Source organism: Syngnathus typhle, linkage group LG19 (genome assembly GCF_033458585.1).
Source record: "Syngnathus typhle isolate RoL2023-S1 ecotype Sweden linkage group LG19, RoL_Styp_1.0, whole genome shotgun sequence".
Classification (NCBI taxonomy): Eukaryota; Metazoa; Chordata; class Actinopteri; order Syngnathiformes; family Syngnathidae; genus Syngnathus; species Syngnathus typhle.
The window spans coordinates 8,829,096-8,848,596 of record NC_083756.1 but is presented as its reverse complement, the minus strand read 5'-3'; the positions used below and the strand labels follow the sequence as shown (position 1 = coordinate 8,848,596).

General features: G+C 46.2%; 3 protein-coding genes across 6 annotated transcripts; 2 read left to right on the top strand and 1 right to left on the bottom strand.

Moving 5' to 3' along the window:
* Positions 1-47: 47 nt before the first annotated feature.
* zfhx2 (zinc finger homeobox 2) lies at positions 48-11,533 on the bottom strand. Of its 2 annotated transcripts, none has more exons than XM_061265281.1 (5): positions 11,474-11,533; positions 8,441-8,599; positions 7,850-7,907; positions 3,259-7,262; positions 48-3,129 (listed from the first exon to the last, which is right to left on the bottom strand). In XM_061265281.1, the coding sequence occupies exons 1-5, from the start codon at positions 11,516-11,518 to the stop codon at positions 2,704-2,706; spliced, it is 4,692 nt and encodes a 1,563-aa protein (XP_061121265.1). In that variant the 5' UTR covers positions 11,519-11,533; the 3' UTR covers positions 48-2,703. The 2 variants fall into 2 exon arrangements, with proteins under 2 accessions (XP_061121265.1, XP_061121266.1); XM_061265282.1 differs by lacking the exon at positions 11,474-11,533 and adding an exon at positions 11,290-11,467.
* On the top strand, positions 10,304-13,743 carry thtpa (thiamine triphosphatase). 2 transcript variants are annotated; one of them, XM_061265303.1, is made up of 4 exons: positions 10,304-10,440; positions 12,422-12,491; positions 12,668-13,219; positions 13,540-13,743. In XM_061265303.1, exons 2-4 carry the CDS (start codon positions 12,422-12,424, stop codon positions 13,656-13,658), a joined length of 741 nt encoding a protein of 246 aa, XP_061121287.1. In that variant the 5' UTR covers positions 10,304-10,440; the 3' UTR covers positions 13,659-13,743. The 2 variants fall into 2 exon arrangements, with proteins under 2 accessions (XP_061121287.1, XP_061121286.1); XM_061265302.1 differs by lacking the exon at positions 10,304-10,440 and adding an exon at positions 11,993-12,137.
* A 337-nt stretch (positions 13,744-14,080) lies between these two features.
* dcaf11 (ddb1 and cul4 associated factor 11) lies at positions 14,081-19,404 on the top strand. 2 transcript variants are annotated; one of them, XM_061265287.1, is made up of 15 exons: positions 14,081-14,282; positions 15,073-15,316; positions 15,435-15,562; positions 15,644-15,762; positions 15,931-15,995; positions 16,254-16,354; positions 16,478-16,624; positions 16,758-16,812; positions 17,075-17,143; positions 17,346-17,418; positions 17,545-17,730; positions 17,856-18,009; positions 18,130-18,282; positions 18,371-18,477; positions 18,624-19,404. In XM_061265287.1, exons 2-15 carry the CDS (start codon positions 15,087-15,089, stop codon positions 18,693-18,695), a joined length of 1,659 nt encoding a protein of 552 aa, XP_061121271.1. In that variant the 5' UTR covers positions 14,081-14,282; positions 15,073-15,086; the 3' UTR covers positions 18,696-19,404. The 2 variants fall into 2 exon arrangements, with proteins under 2 accessions (XP_061121271.1, XP_061121272.1); XM_061265288.1 differs by having other exon boundaries at positions 14,082-14,282; positions 17,346-17,403.
* Positions 19,405-19,501: the final 97 nt, after the last annotated feature.

Genomic DNA, 19,501 nt, shown 5'->3' with positions numbered 1-19,501 from the left:
CGGCCTAAGAGGAAAATTGTTGAATAATAAATAAGTCAGTTGCACTGTTTCCCAGGTTCATCTGATTTTATTTTTCTGTATATCAAAGAAAGCATAATGAAGACCAAACACAAAAGGCAAGGAAGGTACAGTGAGGAAGGGGCGGAAAAAAAACCTAATCAGAGGTCTAACAACACATAACAACACTGCCACTATTATTGTTCAATATTCAGAGGAAAAACATGCTCAGTCGGAGCAGAGAGGTGGCATGAAAACAAGAAGGAATAAATCAAAACAGCATGAGTAGTAATGGTCAATTCAATAAGTTGTAGTACAGTTATAATGATAGTGATAATCAACTTGACAATGAAATGTAAGATAATAAAAGCAGATCTCCATAAAAACCCATTTGATTTGGACAGTGCAACACCGCCTTTCTGTGTATCATCCCAGTCTTGACATCCCAACACACGCGTACAAGATGAATCCCGACAGACTAAAAGTGTTGAAGTCATGAAAGAACACTGCCACGCACCGATTCACTCGTCATGTTGCATCCATGGCTGTCGTTTTTGAAATGTCTGTAACTTGTGCAAATATTGTGAACTAGTGCAAGAGTCAAGCCGTGGGATGTCCTTTACAGTTTGCATTTGTGAACACCTCTTGATTGCTTTTTGGTTGTTTTTGTTTTTGTTTTTTAAATGACACAAAAAAGGTTACTTTGGAATATCACTTTTTAATATATATCATTTACAAAAAGTTCCTTTTAGTTCTGCATTTGAGTTAAAACTATAACATTAATATACAAATTCAAATGGAAGGAAAAAGCTCTCAAGTGAGTTGTGTCCTTCAACACAGCACCATCTTTCTAGCTCTCAGTCAAAACGATACATTGCAAGAATGGAATATCCACAATTGGCCTGCAAGATATTGGTGAAAGCCAATTTCCTCCCTTGTTTGGTTTGCACATATCACATCGCATTTCACAGCATGTGCATTACCAGGCTAGGTATGAACAAGAGGTGGTGGTGGTGGTGGTGGTGGTGGGGTAGGGGGGGGAGGGATTTGAAGAAGCACTCATGCCTTTCAAATTTTATTGGCCCTTCCACACTTGCAGTGAAACTCTTTTTTTGAAAAGAATATATTATAAAGATTTGTTGCTTTTTTTTTTTTTATTATAGCGGCATACACTACTCAAAATAGATTTCATATTTATATGTGGACCAAATTGGAAGTTGAAACTTTTCAAGGTTCACGTGTGCAACTGCTCAGTGTTTCAGTATTAATACTACACGAGAAGCTGAATGGCAAAAGTCACCAGAGGTGATTAACCCATGAAATGCAATTTGCTGATGACATTCAGTCTTAAGATCCTTTTGAGATGAATTTGTTGCAATGGCAAGATACTCGTCATGCGCTCTTAAATATCGTCAATCAATTGTGATCCAACCTTTTGTGAATTCTGCCATTCATGCTTATAATAAAACACCAAGCCGTGGCCAAAAAACGATAAAACGCTGAAGAGTGCTGCACAATGAAAAGTTAAAAAAAAGGACAAAATCATTTCATCTCTAAGATATATAATGCGTTTTTGGCTCTGCCCATTATTCCAAACTTTTTAGGGCGGGCAAATGGATTGCTTGAAGTACACCCACATGAGTTGGACCTTGTTGTTTTTTTGTCCTGGGCTGAGGAAAAAGCTGGCAAAGATTTCCGAGGCAGGATTTGCTCATGTTCTATCAAAAGAATGACATTCATATAGATGTGTAAATTAGGGACAGCGCTTAATTTCACTTCCATATGCCGTAAGCTTTTGCTTCTTGGCCAATATTACGTTTACACCCAAAGCGTGACTCAAGAGACGAGCAAGAAAAAATAGATATATATATTAAGGCATCCAACATGCATGAATGCATCTTTCCATAAAAAGACACTGGCATTAGAATGCTTCAAAACATTTCAATGTAATATGCGTCAAAGTGCGGTATGCCAAGATTCTTTGCAATTTTTAGAAGTTGTTTTTTTTTGTCTGGATTGTCATGACCATAAACTATAAACATGGCAATGGGGGGTGGTTGCAGTGGGAGGGAAGGGGTTTAAAAGCCCTACTCTCTTAGTACCTCTATTGTATCCCAAACGTACGACATATACGCAATAGTCCATAGATCATATAACCAGTAGCAAATCAATAAAAGCCACCGTCAAAAACGCATCACATTAATTGAGTCCATTCCTCTCGTACAGAACCAATCTTTGCCCGGGAAGTGACAGCATTCCATCCCCAAAATATTCCATGGGAGCAAAGTGGGACTTATTCCATGTTAGCCCAGCGAGTGACACGGCGGTTAAAAAGCGTCGCCATCAGTCTTTTCAATTCACGCCCCTCCAGAGCGTCGTAGGAAGGTCGTTGAAATCAAAAGGTGTTTCGCTAAAGGGTGAGATGAGTTCAAAAAGCATCATCCATCACTCACATGGCAAACTGATTAAATCAGTAGCAGCAGGGGAACTGTTTGGTGTTGATTCGGGGTGACGTTCACCAACGTGTCCATTGGAGTCATTACAAAGGGGAAACTGGGTGCTGGGGGAGGAGAAAAAGCCAACTTCAAAGGGCAAAAAATTAAGTTAGGTGGTGAGGAATAGTGCTCAAAAGGTGTTTGTTAAAAGTGGAGGAGCCCAAATGGGTCCAAAGTTAGTGTGCAGACCAATCCTGATCTGAATTTTCTTTTAACTGCTGCTGGTAGCCGTGGCTGGGGGCACCTTGATGACAACCACCCCTCCGGAAGCAGAACCGCTGACCGAAGAAGAATGGCCGACCTGCAAGTTCAGGTTGACGCCGCCCGAACCTCCGGCGGCAGTTCCGTTCTTGTTGACCAGGGCGGTGGGCTGGCCAAAGTTAGTGGTGCGTAGCTTGGCCAGGTGAAGCGACGAGAAGACGTGGGCCCTCGCCGCCGCCCGCGATTCAAAGGAAACCTTGCAGACCTCACAGCAGCCCGTCAGCGTTTCGTTGGGTGCAGACTGGCCGCTTGCCAGGGAAGTCTCTGTGATGGTCAGCTGAACCGGTTTGGGCAGGATGGGACGGTTGGCTTTCAGAGCGTTGTACTGCAGGTAACTTCCCGAGCTCATCGACACCTTCCCCCCGGCTTGAGAACCCTGTGGCAAAAGAGATGTTAAGAAAAGGGAACAAAGTCTTCACCCAATGTGACGGCACATCCTCATCCATCCATCCATCCATCCATCCATCCATCCATCGACCTATTTCTTTTCTAAAATGCAGCTTACCAGTTTTTCTTGCTGTAGCCTCCAGCGCTTCTCCTTCGCTCTCGTGTTTTGGAACCAGATCTGCACCACCTTCAGGGGCAGGTTAAGCTCGCCACCAATGGCCTCACACTCCATGGCATTGGGGTGGGCGCAGGTCTCGTAGCAGGACTGCAGAATGGAGAGCTGCAGGCAGGATAGATGCGTGCGCGGCCGACGACTCGAAGAATGGGCCAGAAAGTTGTTGTCCGTGGGGCTGGACTTTCCCAGGACCGGGGTGGCCGAGCGGGCCACTTTGGCCGAGTTGGGACTGACCGGGGCGATGCTGGGGGTGGGAGGAGGGGGGATGGTGCGGGGAGGCGGATGAGCGGGAAGAGCCAGTTGCTCGCGCGACAGCGTGTTGATCCTGATGGAGGCTTTTGGGTTCCAGTAGCTAAGGCCGTTTGCTTTGTGGGGAGACGCGGAAGGGGGCCTGTTATCCATGGGCATGGTGGGCAGCTTGGGCACCATGCGGTTGGTCAAGCGAGGTGCCGTCTCGGTCTCGTCGTCCGCCTCCTCGTCGGTTCTTTCCTCCTCGCTCTCCTCCTCCAAGTTCTTCAGTCGAGAGGCAATGGGAACGGGATCCTCGGGAGGCGCTAAAAGGGTGGGCACGACGCTAGACGCAACTTTGAGCGCGGTGACGCCGCTGGTGCCTTCGAGCTTGGCCTTTGACATCACAGAGGCAGCGCCGCCGCCGCCGCCCCCCAGCGCGGTGGCCGAAACCACCTCCTTGGGCTTGATCGGAACAGGGGCGTGTTTTTTCACCAGGACAGGTTTCCGCTCGCTCTTGATGAGGGTGCGCACGATGGGAGCGGTGGCGATGAAGCGCCGGTTGTCCTCGACGGGCTTGTTTGAAAAAATGGGCTTTGAGAGCGGCCAGGTAAATTTGATGAGCGGTTTCCCCACCGCCGCCAGGGTGCCGTCGCTGATGAATCGGACCTCACCCTTGCGCTCCCTCGCCCGCATGTTCTGGAACCAGATCTGAACCACTTTTTTGGGAAGGTGAACCCATTCGGAGATTTGCTCAAACTCTTGTTTCCCGGGGTTGGGATCTTTGAAATAGCATCCGTACAGTACGTCCAGCTGCTCGGCTTGAATGATGGTCCGAGAACGGCGCATATCGCGATACCTTTTCCCTTTGGCCTTCCTTTGCTGCTGTTCTTGCTCCTTCTCCTTGTCATTTTCACACACGGCGGCGGCGGCATTTATTTTCTCGTCCGGCCTGGTGTAAACGCTGGCCTTTGTCAAGTTATTGCTATTGACCAGATTCACACGGCGATACGAGGAAGGCATGGCGGCGAGGGATTCAGGTTTAACCTGAACCACGACCAAACCTTGAGCTGTTGGCCTCAAGCCGAGACCATCCAGCAACTGCCCTTTCTGTGCTGAGATGTTATCAACCTGAGATGAGGACGAATTGCATCTCCCCATGCTAAGGTCCAGCGCAGTCTCACAGTCACCGCCGTTGGCTAAATATTGGGAGGATTGGCTCATGGGACTGGGCGATTGAGAAAGGAGAGAGCTGGAGAATTGCGCGGCGGCGGGCGAGTTTGAAAAGACGGGTACTTTGCTTCCAACTAACGACGGCGTCGTCAGTGAGAGGACATAAGGGCTCAGGAATTGAGTGGAGAAGGGAGCGAGCGATAGCGGGAGCGAGTGTAAAGCACCGCTTGGATGCTGCTGCTCCAGAGAGTAGGGCAGAGAACCTGGGGGATCCCCTTGGGCTTCCAACTCCAGGTCCACATCAGGATCCAGTCTCTCCTTTTTCACCTCCACCTCATGTTCAAACTCTCCTTTCCTTTTCTTCTTGCCCGACTTATTAGTCGCCCCACCGTCCTCATCTTCGTCGTCATCCTCTGCGTCGGAGAGAAAGACGGTCGTGGAGCGCAAGACTTTCCCCCCAAACGAGCCCTTTTCAGCGTGCGCCTCGTGTCGCACTTCATCTTTGGCGGGGCTGTCCGGGGCCTCCCGGAAAGCCGCGTTCTGACTTTCCTCGTCCGTCACGATCACAGAAGTGTACAGCTCATTTTCGGAGTCAGAGGTCAGACAGGAATCTCCCTGGCCCTCTCTCCCGACACCTTTGGGCCTGTGCTGCTTTCTCGTACAAGACAAATCAATGGCCTGACTAGCCGACACGTCGGCGTCCTCCTCCTCCTCCTCCTCCTCCTCCCCCTCCTCTTCCGCTATAACGAGGGAGCTTTCGTCGTCATCAAAGTCATTGTCGCTGCTTTGCGTGCTGGGTACAAACGATGACGAGCCTTGGTGACGGGCCAGCTCTGAGGCTCGCTTTCTCTGTTTGGCATATCTGGCTTGGCAAAGCCACTTGCGTACGTCCTCCTCCGACAGCCCGACCTCTCTTCCCAGCGCCTCGCAGTCCTCGCGGAGAGGGCTAGCGGCATCGGTCTCGCTCCGCGACTCGAAAAAAGCCCAAAGCACCTCTGACTGAAATTCTGACAAGGCTGGAAGTTCCGGATAAACGGAGCCCACGCTATTGCAATGGAGTCGATATTGGCTGCTTAAGGCATTTGAAAGTGGACTGGATTTGGCGGTACCAACAGATCCACAAGGACTCGTTGCTCTCTGTGATTTTTGTGGAGTAGAATCGGGGCTAAGCGTGAGCTTCAAATGAGGAGGGCTGTAGCGTGGGTTACTCACCATCGACGGGGAAGGTGAGAGGAACTTATCATGGAGGCTCTTCTCTACGGCAAGCGGAGAGAAACCTAGACTTGCCGAGTCCTCATTTTTCACATCCGCGTGACGGGCCAAGCTTCCGCTATCTCCAGGTGTCTTCCAAACGTCTTCGTTCACCTCATCGAGCGCTTTGCTTTCGACTTCGGGACCCTCTTCCTCAGGTTCTTCTGTTTTTATGCTGTCCTTGGCCTTGACCTGATCCAAGGGCTTTTCAATCATTTCCTGTTTCGCCCTCTCCCCAACTGCTGGTGAATGACTTGGTGGTGCAACAGGGGCCCACTGGTTCTGTAATAAACTAAGTCTTTGGGTCAGGAGGGCTTGCTGTGCTGCATTGAGACCTACAAATGGCACACACTGGGTAAGGAGCTGTCCTTGCTGGTTCTCTGGAGACTGCTGGGTTTGCTGGGCTTGGAGCCCGTTCAAGATCAATGGCAAGACCATGTGGGGCTGAGGCACAATTTGAGATGGATCGGCACCGGTGGGCTGGCTGGGCGCAAAGAGGGACGGGAGGAGGGGGTGAGGGAGAGTACTCGGGCTGGATGTGAGGAGGGTGAGAAAGGCTGAGACAGCCTGAGCCGAGGCCACAGGGGCGGCAACGAGGGAGGGAGACGTTTGGATGTTCTCCGCGTCTCTCGACACCATCACGGCCGCAGTGGTGGCGCAGTTAGCGTTGGTCACCGCCGTACTCGCGGTGGTCTTTGGAGTACCGGCACTGCCGCTTCCACCACTGCCAGGGCCACCTGCATTGTTCACCGCATTTCTGCTGCGTGTCTGGTGCAAGACGGATTTCATATGACTCTCCAGGGTGATGGCATGATTGTAGGAGACCCGGCACGTCGCGCACTGGTAGGGTTTGTTTGATACGTATGGCCGAGGAAGAGCAGGGCTGGAAGGAGCTGGACGATCACTTTCCCCACCTTGTATTGTTGTCATTCTCTGAATATGGGACGCAGAGTAATAATGAACACTCAGGGCCGTTTTGCTGGGAAACCTTTCCTGACAGGCGTTGCATTTGAACTGAGTGCCATTTTCGGCAGGCACGCCATTTTTACCGGCCGGATTTCCACTCTTGTCTGCCGTCTCGTCATTTTCAGCGGCGCTTTGCTTGGCTGCTCCCGTCATTTCATTTGCATCCTCTTCGGGCTCTTCTGGCTCCGTTTCAGCTTCACTCCTCTCCCGATCCAACATTCCGTCTTCTTCCATCTCTTTATCACGATGTTGCCGAGGTACGTCGAAACGAGGCCGGCAGATTTTGGAGCCGATGTCGTCGGATGGCCTCACTTGTGTACAAACTGCAGCTGATAAACACCAAACAGGGAATAAATGGCACATTTTAGGATACTGTTGGTCAGACAATACAAGACATGGGGTTTCAATTTACAATGCCGATTAACTATATCAGTAAATGAGTCAATTGTGAAAAGAAATGTCATAAAAGCTCAGACTAAAGTCGCACCCAAAATACACACAATATCGCCTCTTTAGTTACCCTCCTGTTCTGACTTCAGTTCAAATTCGGTTAGTCTAGCACAAAGCGAAGGTAACTTACTAGTAAGGTCACAATTAAAAAAAAACTAAACAACAAAAGCACTTGTAGGTGATGAATAAAAAAAAAAAAAAAAAAGAGACATCCTTACACCACTGCGTAAATTAGTTCACTGTGTGTCCTTTCCAAGGTCAAAATGCCTTGACGGGACCATCAAAACAAATTAGTTTTTAGTTCCTGGTAACCAAGTCAAGGATAACAATATCATATGTTGAATCTCATCATTGGAGGAAACGGAATTTTGGTTTCTTTGTGTGTCTTGACATATGAAGGGATTGACAATAAAGCAGACTTTGAAATCAATTAAAAAAAAACAAATTATTATTTTTTTGCTCTTACCTGAAGATAGGAGAGCACTTTCGTTCTCTTCTTCCCTTGCACGCTGTTTCAAAACAGACTGTTTAAAAAAGAAAAAGGGAAAGAGTCAGCAAACAATTCTAAAGCAACGGCTGGTTCAGATGCGTTTTCAATTCCACAGTGCTTGGGCGTGGCTTGATTACACATAGCAACTATGGAATGCCTCTAATTTTCTAATCAGCCCCAAGGCATACATATAGCGACTCCTTTTATCCGCCAGAACGCAAAACCGTTACACTGCACCCATTTTAGATAAACAAAACACATGGATAATCTTGCCTGGAGCAATTACCAAGTTTGCTACGTCAAGCAACCGTCGACTGTAACCTGTCTACAATTTAGCAAAAGCGTACTTATCTTGTAGTCTCGGAATCTGAAGCCTTAGCAAGCATTTAACAAGTCAAAGAGCTGTCAAAACCATAACCATGAACGGCACGATGAGATGAAGGATTCGAAGAAAAACAACAAAAATGTTGCTCGATGATCACGTCGACACTTTTGTCCGATGTAACGACAAGATCTGCTGTGCTCAACGCAGATGGAAGCAACAATGTCATTTTGGGCCACACTTACAATGCCTAACAGCTTGTCAACACATGTTGGAAGTACATTGTGTTGCTCAGTGAGGTGTCGAGACAGGGAGGCTTGGTCTTCTTGGCCTTTTTGGCACAAAGGGCACAGCCGTGCTGCTTTGCCATTGCTGTAATTGGTTTCTTTCTCCCCAGACTCCTCCTAAGGAAAAAAAAAAAAAAAAAGTACAACAAGTTGCTAGGGAAGTTGTCGGATTTCTGTTTTTTCAAGCTAACTGAGTTTCCATGAATATAGTGACTTAAAAATCAGACGTTACCTAATCTAATTAACAAGCTTAACTAGGAGATGGTCTCGCTAACACTAAAACGATAAATGTTTAGTTAAAGAAACCTTGAAATTCAAGCATTTACTTTAGAGCACTTGCGGGACTGAACACTGCTTGAGTTCATTTAAAAACGCAGATAAAAAAAAAAAACTTCCTCGTTCACTCCGAAGTGGCTTCATGTCAATTCATATGACAATTCTCTCTGTATATGTGATTCAACATCACAATCCAGGCAACATTCCTCCCGAGTTAGTCACGTCTTTTGCAGGCTTTCAAAGGCTTCTCAAAGTTGACCCACAATAGCTCATTCAATGGTAACATCAACTTGGCATATGCTACTACATAATTCCAAACATGGTGTTGCTGTAAACAACAGACATGGGGATAACAAAGCGCGCTAAAACGTGGTTACTCTATACAATGCATCTTTATATCGGTCTTCCACAACAGCTTTCGCTGCAACAAAGAGCTTTATTGGTTAGTATTACGTTTGCAAACAGTAATTGGCGTGACTATATTGAGCATCACTCAGCGCAGTAGTAGCTGAGTTCCTGGTGCGGAGGGGAATTTTGCATTTCCCCAAAATCACATTTCAGAAAAAGTTTTTGGCGCTTGAGCCACTAACATTGGATCATCAAGGAGAATAATCCATTTTAGATTAGTCACTAAGGTAATGCCAGTGATGTTACAATTATAGGCCCAATATCAAGTCGCTCGTCTGTCGTCTACTTGTATGTCTATCGTGTACTATGTCTCGTCACCGTGGGATAGAGGAAACGGAATTTCGGTTTCTTTGTGTGACATATGAAGGGATTGACAATAAAGCTGACTTTGACTTTGAAGTAGCGGCTATGATGCAACACGAGCCAGTAAATTTGGATTATTTTCTAAGAAAGGTCTGTTAACTAAAATAGTGATTTCTTCCAGCCACTATGCGGGATCATCAGGTGTGCCACCGGGAAACGAAATCAGATTCCACGTAATTATTTATTACAACCAATTATTTTTTGATCCATCCATCCATGCCATCTATGTTTAGTGGCACGCAGAACAATTAAATCATCTTCCACTCATCACGATAAATGGTTTAACTTGGATTGCAGACTGAGAAATCTTCCTTTGGTAAAAATGTGTTCCTTGGCTCAATAAATGTTAAGAAACACTAATGTGTAAGACATCAACGATCAAGCCTAAAACTTAAATGCCAATCTTTTTTTTCTAGCCATTTTAACACCCAAATGCCATGATCAAGGAGCTTTCATGTCGTCTCTTTTATGTCGGAATATTAATACAGTAACAAAATGCAACCCAAGTTGCCCAATGCAGCGAACAAACTATCGTCAATGCTTCAATTCCTCACTTCTTCGTCACGCCAATTAGCAAGCTAGCAGGGGTACATGACCGAATAACACTCGGAGACGCCAAACAGCCTCACGTTTAAAAGCCCCATGAGGCGTAACTTGAGATTAAAAGCGAAGACGCAACTTGACTTGCCTTTCCGCGATAACGGTGGACTAATTAGATAAAAGTCTAATTAGCTGGATAAGCGAATCAATTAGCTAGCAAGCTAGGTTAAGCTGCCCCCCCACCGCTCGCCCCGGTCTTGTAACACCGCAAAACAGGGGTCTTTCCGGTTACTTTACTCAAAAACAAGTCAGGAGTAGATGAGATACATTGAGCGAGACGAGAAGAGAAACACACCGCAACAAGACTCCAGGCGAGTTCGAGCTCGGTCGTAAACAAAAAACGGGGAGTTCGAGTCGTGTCACTTTGCTAGGCTAGTTCTGTTAGCACGCGAGATAATTAAGCTCCGAACGGGGCGAGTCTCTCTCCACTCCACTCCGCCTCCGTTTCGTACTCCGCATGATCCAGGTGGCCCTCAACCGCAGCCACTTCACCCCGAGACATTAATACGCACTCCCTTTAACTCCTTATCCCCCCCACCCCAAAAAAACACGGCCCTCCAGTCGTCTTACCCGTCGGGCATTTACTGGTGATTCGCCCGCCCGCCTCCTGCTTGCTTTGCTTGCTTGCTTAACAGCTCAAATTGAGGCCTACACTGACTAAAGCCGTTTAATTAACGAACGTTCTCAGCTTACAGATGTGTTTCGAAAACACTCGCCTCCCCCTTCCCTCCTCGTCCACTCAGACCTCCTTTTGATGCCCCCCCACCCCCCTCATCGGTATCTTTCAGCCCCCGCAGTGCAACACATGCTCGTCCTACGGTGACATTTATAAAAGCGTAATTGGTGATAGGAAGTAAACGCTTGGGGAGGGCGTCAAAGAAAAAGAAAGCAACGACTTAACCTGGTCAGTCGACAGTCGCAATCGCCTCCCTCGGCGATGGGGGTGGTCTAATGAGAGCAGAACAAGAGGAAACACGGCCCAAAAAAGTTTCGGATCGAACGTTGCATTTCCAAAAAGGATCGGGATTAGTTCAAGGCGCGATCCGTCGCTTGATCTTTCTATCGGTTGCGGGCCAACCACCCCCTCCACCCTACCGAACCGATCGCGATTGGCGTTTTAATTAAGTTCCGAGCAATTAGCAAATATCTCTCGTCTTTACCTGCATGGTGGCCGCTCCAGCACGCACACGCACGCACGCGCACACGCACGCACACACACACGCGTTTTTCTCCGTGGATTCCTCACAAGTGAAAAGTTTTGTTGCCTGCCTTCCCTCTCTCTGCTTCTCTCCCTCAGTGTCTCTCTCTCCCCCCTCCTTCCCTCCATTCGCCCTCTCTCCTTACCCTAGTAAACACACCACAGCTCCCCCCAAGGCTGATTGCTGACATTCAGAAGGGACACGCGCGCGCACGCACGCACGCACAAACACATTCTGCCTTGAAATCCCTTATGTAACGCCCAGATAAAACATAATTGAAAAATCCAAATACAGGTATTGAACGGTGCGGGAACAAAGAAAACAAATTGTGACTAATCACGTTACACCTGTGTTTTACATTTATAAGTAAAGACCTGCACATACGCATGTATTACTTTGAAAAACAAAACAAAAACAAAAAGATGCCCCCATTCTGCCAGTTCAAATAGATCTGCAGCGAGGTAATTAATGATACATTGAACAGATGCAACCACTCGGCTTGGGGGGGCACTCGCGTCAATTATGTCTTTATTTTTATGTAAATGATCACATGTGCGTCTGTACAGAGTAAATATTTGTCCAAAAAATACAGGAAACTAAAAAAATAGGCACCATCTGCATGCCGCTGCGTTACTGGAACAGGAAGTGACGGCCGTGAAAGCCCTAATAGGTGTCCTTAATTGCGCCTGTCCAGAAATTGATTTGCTGACGTGTAGGGGGAGGCGAGAGTGGGGGGTGGGGCTTCCGGAAATCGTACGTCGCTGCGTGTTTCGATGTTCTGAGGAGAAAGAAGGACTTGATTTTGAACGGTGTGTGAGTTTCAAGATCCGGTGTTAATACAAATTATAATGTTGGTGGCTTAACTAGCTGCAGATAGTGGAATTTCTATTGCAGTCGCGTTTGATTTGCAGGGGCAGGTGTAAATACAACACGAAAGGGAAATATATATAGGGAAATATATATATATAGGGAAATATATATAATATAAAAATATATATATAACAATATTTCCGATAACGACCTTCAGGTTTGACATGAATTTCATATACTTGTTACCATACTATGTTGTGAATATACATACATTTGATTTCAGATGAGTATCGAAGTGGAGAGAAAGTTTGTATGCAATGCCAACAGTCTGAAAACTCTGGAAGAAATTGGAGGTATGTTTTACTGTTGTTTTAATTGACCTAAAACAGGACTTGAGCTACTATGGAAAAGTCACTTTCCAACTGCTTGCATACATAAATAGAATATACATGAATCAACTATAAGATTCTTGTTTTCAGTTGTAACCATCATCTTTTATCGTGTACCTCTTTCTTCCATTTATATTTAGTCTGTGTCCGTCAGCACCAGTTCCAAGACCGATACTTTGACACCCCACAATTTGACCTCACTTTAAGAGACGTGTGGCTGCGTCAACGTGAAGGATGCTGGGAACTCAAGTGTCCAACCGCAATAGTCAAAGGAGGGCAAGAGTTACAAGACGAACCATCAGAAGCAGCCACGTTATGTACTCGCTACAAAGAGATAACCAATGTGGCCGATATTCATCTGAAGCTGAAAGAGGTTCTAAAAGACATTGGTGAAGAAAACAAGTCCCCAATAACTGCTGAATGCTGTCAGACTTTAACTGACCACCATGGTCTTGGCAAGGCAGAAATGAACTGTGTGCCAGAAGACGGTTGGGCGAGTGCTATGAATCTGGTATGCTTTGCAGAGTTTACCACAATGAGACGGACATTCACTTTAGAAGAGGATGGCGTGAACGTAGATCTGGACGACGCAGACTTCGGCTACAGTGTAGGAGAAATAGAAGTCCTCATACCAGAGGGAGGAGATATGCAGGCTGCCCTGGACAAGATTCACAGAACTGCAAAGAAGCTTGGTGAGCTCAGAGCTAATAATTGGGTTTATTTTTGCACCACCGAGCTTGCGCACACGCAGCACAGGATAAAAGAAAGGCAGAGCGAGAGTGGAAACAATGTTAATAAAACGATTTTGTGTTGCAAGTTGATCTTTTTTTAATGTTAATAAGAATACTAATGTTATGCAGAGGCGTACCATTTCATAGACAAATGATACAAAATGAAGCTTCCTTACCGCATTCAAAATTGCCACTTTCTGGTCTCGATTCCTCTGCTTTCCTCTTCATAAACCCACATTCCACCTCTCCTTCAGTTGAATAGATTTATGTTTTCTTCCCAGGTGTGGCTGGAGATCAGGCAGTTGATGGGAAAATGTCCGTTTACCTTCAAAGAAACTTCCCTGCACACTACGCAAGACTACTGAGTCAACACATTTTGCCAACCAACTTGCCGCAATGAAGAGTCATCGGCAGTGCTGTTATTTAATCGTTGAATGTATTTAAATAGAATGCAAGTGAGACAATAAATATGTTTTCCGCTTTTATTGTTTTATTCATCAAAGTAGAACTCCTGGATTTAAGAGCTTTTAAAGTCGTATGGGTGATTTGATCTTTCTTCATTTTGAAATTTCTCACCAACTTTACAGTCGTTTTCTGCAAAAGTCGAACTTTGGCCAAACATTGAGCTGATTACAAAGTTATATTTCATGATATATGTTATGATACAATAAGAGTACGGTATTATAGATTGTGTCATATTATATGAATGAATCATACCTTAAATCAAGAGCCACTGGTCTATTCGAATAATTAGTTATGACATCATTCATTCTTATATTAATTACTGCATTGTATTTATAAATAAAGCAGGAAGCCACGGCGTTGCCAGTGACGTCACGGCGAAGGGGCAGCGGTACACTTTTGTAAACAACATGGCGTATGTTGGCCGAGTGGCCAACAGATGAAACACCGTGCAGACAACTTTGGGATTTGATATCAACCAGAAGACGTTTCTCTTGAGAAGTCTCACAACGGGCCAATCAATCTCAGAGCGGTGTCAAGGAGACCGTTTGACATCCAAACGGTATTGTTGACGTCAAAGTCGTCGTTTAGCTATTGGGGCTAGCTTACCCGAATGTAGCAAGAGCGAGAGCACGAGAAGCAAACAGTACAATACGTGTGCTAAACATGTCAAATAGAGAGATGAGTCTAACTAGCAGTCTCGAAGCTACATCATTTCCAGTTTTGCTCCTCTTATTTATTGTGTTATTTGTTTATTATTTATTCATCACTCATATTATTTATTGATTATTTATTGTTTGTGCCTTGTTTTTATTTTGTGTCGTCTATCGTGTACTATGTTTCGTCACCGTGGGATAGAGGAAACGGAATTTCGGTTTCTTTGTGTGTCTTGACGTATGAAGGGATTGACAATAAAGCAGACTTTAACTTTGATATGACGAATAAAAAAACTCTGGAATCTTCAAAGGATCTACGCTTTGAGATTGTTTTGCTGTTTTCAGCTAGTTATATCATCACATTGTTTACCTCTGTCGGGTTATTCCAATATATTTACTGTTAGGTCGTTTACTCTATATTGTTTTCAATTCATGCATCCAAAATATTAGCGTCAAGTAAAATTCAAAACGGTCCCATTTGATTGTTTGATCGTAACCTCGTATCACCTCCCCTACTCAATGAACGGGTTTGGGAGCTTCTCAAGTTCTTGACAGGTTTGGAACAATAAAATCAGGGCACCAGTTATGGAAATTCAGCTATGCTAATATGGTTAACATTCTGCTCTATCTATGTATGGAGGAAATGTCATTGAATACTCAGGGCTCATATTAATCTCCACTTTTTCTTCTGGCCAGGTGCTCTTCAGTCTATGGGCTCTCAGTCCAGTTCTGGGATGTCTGGTGGAAGGGGATCTTCCAGTGACAACCCAGTTGATCAGTCCGATTTAGAAGAGCTAAGCCAGGGCAGCAGCAGGAGCAGCAGCGGCAGCAGCAGCAGTAGTCATAGTAGCAGCAGCAGCAGCAGGCACCAAGGAGACGCAGTGTCAGCATCAGAGGAGGACGTTGACTTAGCTGAAGTGCTGGCGTACCTACTGAGGAGGTGAATTTGATTTGCTTTAACAAGCTGACCGCATTCCATTCCATTGACTACTTCCTTTCCATGCTTAGGTTCAGTTTGAATGTAATTCTGACAGCGCTTGTGTTGTGTGTTTGTGCAGGGGCCAGGTCAGACTGGTCCATGGCAGCGGAGCCACAGGGTTGCAGCTGGTCCAGTCGTACTCCGACTCCGACGATGACAGCGACGGGGCGTGGGAGGGTCGGCTGGCAAACCACTACAATCCTCCCGGTAAACCCAGAAGGAAGCCGCTGTCAAATGTTCTGCCGAACTGTGGACAATTCTGAGTGGTGTTGCGTGTTACCCTCATAGTGGACACCCAGCCTGACACGCACGAGTTGGACCGCAGTGAGATCAGAACTCAGATCCTGGTGGCCACTGCTTCGTCCGACCTGAAAGGCAAAACAAGTTTCACACACATGCTAACAGAGGTGAGTGGTGAAGCTCAACTGTCAAATCTGAAAAGCAGAGGTGGCACAATCCATTCATTGACAACACTTTTGATATGCTTAGTAATACGCTAGCTAGCCCCAAAATCCCTTATTAGTTATCTATTAATGTGTGTGTGGTTTTTTTTTTTTAACTTTTGTCTTGATTAGAGGGCACGAGGACGATGTAAAGGCTCGAGTTTTTCCCATGGAGAGTGCAGTCGCATCCGCTCGCAGTAAGTGACTCATAAAAGGCAGAACACCTTTGGAACTTCCCCTTCACTTGGTTTCACTCTTTGTGAACTGAACTTTGAACTTCCCCAACGCGTTTAACGGAGTCTTTTTGTCTAAAAAAAATAAATAAGTATTGTTCAAGAAATGCTGCGCCAATTTCAATATTGAACCAAATAATGTGCTTATTTTTCTTTTCATTTGGAATGGAGCAGCCCGAGGAATCATTGCATCCCTTGTGTTTTCCCCCCTATCCATCCTAGTTTCCTGCCAAACTATGTGTCTCAGAAGGCGAAATACAACCACAAAGCTTTCTGCGGCGTCTACAGCGAGGACGGCAACATGTTTCTCTCTGCCTGCCAGGGTAAATGAGCCACACCAAAAGATGGTCTAGTGTGCATGAGGTGGCCATGATAGGATTCAAAGCCTTAAAACGGAGGCATTGAAACCAAGCTCAATATGGTTTGAAGACTATTTTCTGCTTCAGATCAGCACATCCGCCTGTATGACACAAGCAGAGGGCGCTTTCTGCTCCGGCAAACGGTGAAGGCTCGAGATGTCGGCTGGAGCGTTCTGGACGTCTGCTTCACGCCGGACGCGCAGCACGTGCTCTACTCCAGCTGGTCGGACTACAGTGAGTACCGAGATGAACTTGCATCGCTCTCCGCTTTGCGCTTACTCGTTTGAAGAAATTGCTACTCTTTGACTGTGAGAGAGCAGCTGCTGTATTTTTTTATTTCTTTTTTTTCCTTCCTTCCTTCCTGCAGTTCATCTGTGCAGTATCAATGGGGACAGTGAAAACCACACTGCGTTGGACCTCAAGTTAGTGTTTGCCCTCATAGTAACTTAAGCATTTTCACAGCAGGTAATTTGCCACTACTCAGCAAACGGATATACTCTTCCTTCCATTCCCATCTGGATAGATAAGAACCATGTCTGTCATCATTTTTCCTCACATTCGTTGTTTGCCATTTGTGTTGTTACTGCTGTCCGTCCCCGCCCCAACTCGCCACCGTGTCATGTACATTGTTAAAAGATCAAGATGTCTACAGTCTAGTGTTTAATCTTTGCGTGTGTTTTGTAGTCCGGACGAGAGGAGGTTCTGTGTGTTCTCGCTTGCTGCATCCACAGATGGAAAAGAGATTCTGGGAGGGTGAGTGCGCGCGCTTTGCTTTTCTGGAGAATAAACAGAAGTTGAAATGAAATGGTCTTGTTTGTTCGGATAGCCCAGAAACATCTCAACGTCTGTTTGTTCAATCGAGACATGACACACTGTTAACTCGAATTTGCGACGGTTGCGTACAATAAGCCTCTGAATGACGCTAGTTTGTTCTCGTCTCTTCCTCGCCGTTTAGAGCAAATGACGGCTGTCTTTACGTATTTGACCTTGAGCAGAATAAAAGGACACTGAAGGTGAGTGCACTTGAGGTGAGCCCAATTTAGTTGAGCTGAAATGGAGAGATGGATCGAAAACATTGGGATCACTTAATGTGGGTTGGAGTTTGAATAAACCACTAGATAACATCCTCCCATCTCCAATCTCGTCTTTGTCAGATCGATGCCCACGAGGACGACGTGAACGCGGTGGCGTTTGCCGACAGCTCGTCCCAGCTGCTCTTCTCCGGCAGCGACGATGCGCTGTGCAAAGTGTGGGACAGGAGGACGCTACGGGAAAATCGGCCGGAGCCTGTGGGACAGCTGGCGGGCCACCGGGATGGCATCACCTTCATCCACAGCAAGGTGTCTTATCAATTTGTCCAAGCTAACATGAGCTCGTGTTGAAATTGTATTTAACGATATCCGACGTTGATTGAAAATTCAAAGGTATCGTCGGCTTTTCATTGTCCTTCTTCATACCGTGCCAGGGCGATGCTCGCTATCTGATCAGCAACTCAAAGGACCAGACCATCAAGCTCTGGGACGTGAGGAAGTTCTCACCCAAAGAGGGATTGGCAGCCTCTCGCCTGGCCGTCACCCAGCAGAATTGGGATTACCGCTGGCAGCGGGTCCCCCAAAGAGGTGCGGCGGCCCGTTGGGTCGGCCGGCGCAGAGAGCAAAACCGTAGTGACATAAACCATGCGTACCAGGTTACAAGTTGGGAGAAATGAATGTGACTTTTCCCCTTTGTTCCGGCCGCAGCCTTGAGGCGACATAAGATCGCCGGCGACACTTCGGTGATGACCTACCGTGGCCACGGCGTCCTGCACACGCTCATTCGCTGCCGTTTCTCACCCGAATTCAGCACGGGGCAGAGGTTCATCTATTCTGGCTGCTCCACCGGCAAGATTGTCAGTGAGTGGAACTTGCTTTTTCACCAGCCGTCGCTCGCTCGTCTGGAGTGTACGTAACCTGTAAGCTTTTTGCTTTTCGCTCGCGCCAGTCTACGACGTGCTGACGGGGGCTGTCGTTTCCAAATTGTTGGGCCACGGTGCCTGCGTCAGGGATGTCACTTGGCACCCGTATGAAGACAACATCATCAGTAGCTCTGTGAGTGCCATGTTTAGCTTGATTTCTAAAAGCAAAAATGATCAAAGTACGATAAGAATAAAATACAAGCAAGCAGACATCAAAATGGAAATATGAACATTTCCAACCAGTTGGTAAGAAGTTCCATTGTGCTCGTGTGTCCACAGTGGGACTGCGTTGTACAAATGTGGGAGCACAGACAAACTCACCCTCTTGACGAGGAGCGGGAGAGAGAATGACAGCCGGCAGGAGACCAAGACGGACACAGGGACGGGAGGGAGGGGAGTCCGCTCTCCACAGACTGAGCTAGGCTCATATGATTACAATCAAGAGAGCGACACCTCCACGCTTGCTTTAGTCACAAGCGCAACCTTTTCTTTCTTATGGCCCCCGCCCGACCGAGCGACTCTTTGGTGAAGAGCCAAAAGCTGGATTGACTTAACTATTGAGTTTTTTTTAAACTCGAAAGTGAAATAGATTTCAACACAGCAGGGATACGTGGAAGGCAATTGTGTATAAATTGTATAGTATTCTATTGACGACGTTTATAATCTCGAGTGTGTTGAAAAGACGTCACCTCTTATCTCTTCCCAGGGGCCAAATTATGACACAAAGAGAAAAGTAAAGTCCAACATTTAAGTTTCATCGCTTTCATAGTGGCTGCATTAGTTGCACTCTTTCATTTTGTCTTAATACTTAGAAATCTCAAGCTTCGTGTGGGAACGCTCTTCTGGATTCCCGGCTGAAAGGCACCTCTTGAAAAATGAATCATTTTTTAAAATATGTTTTGTTAAACATGAACAAAATGTGTCCAATTAATAAGAGTGTATGTGTGTGTGAGTGAGTGAGTGTGTGTGTGTGTGCGTGGCAAGCACTACAGATTTGCTCTTGCCTTTTTCTGGCACTTGTATCATATTTCACTCAACACCATTAAAACTTTGACTTGTGTTTCTGTTTGCTTTATAAGAAACAATTCTAGAAACCTTTTCCATTGCTTCTACTGATGTCTTCTAAATAATGTCCCATCACTGATGAGCTATTTTTC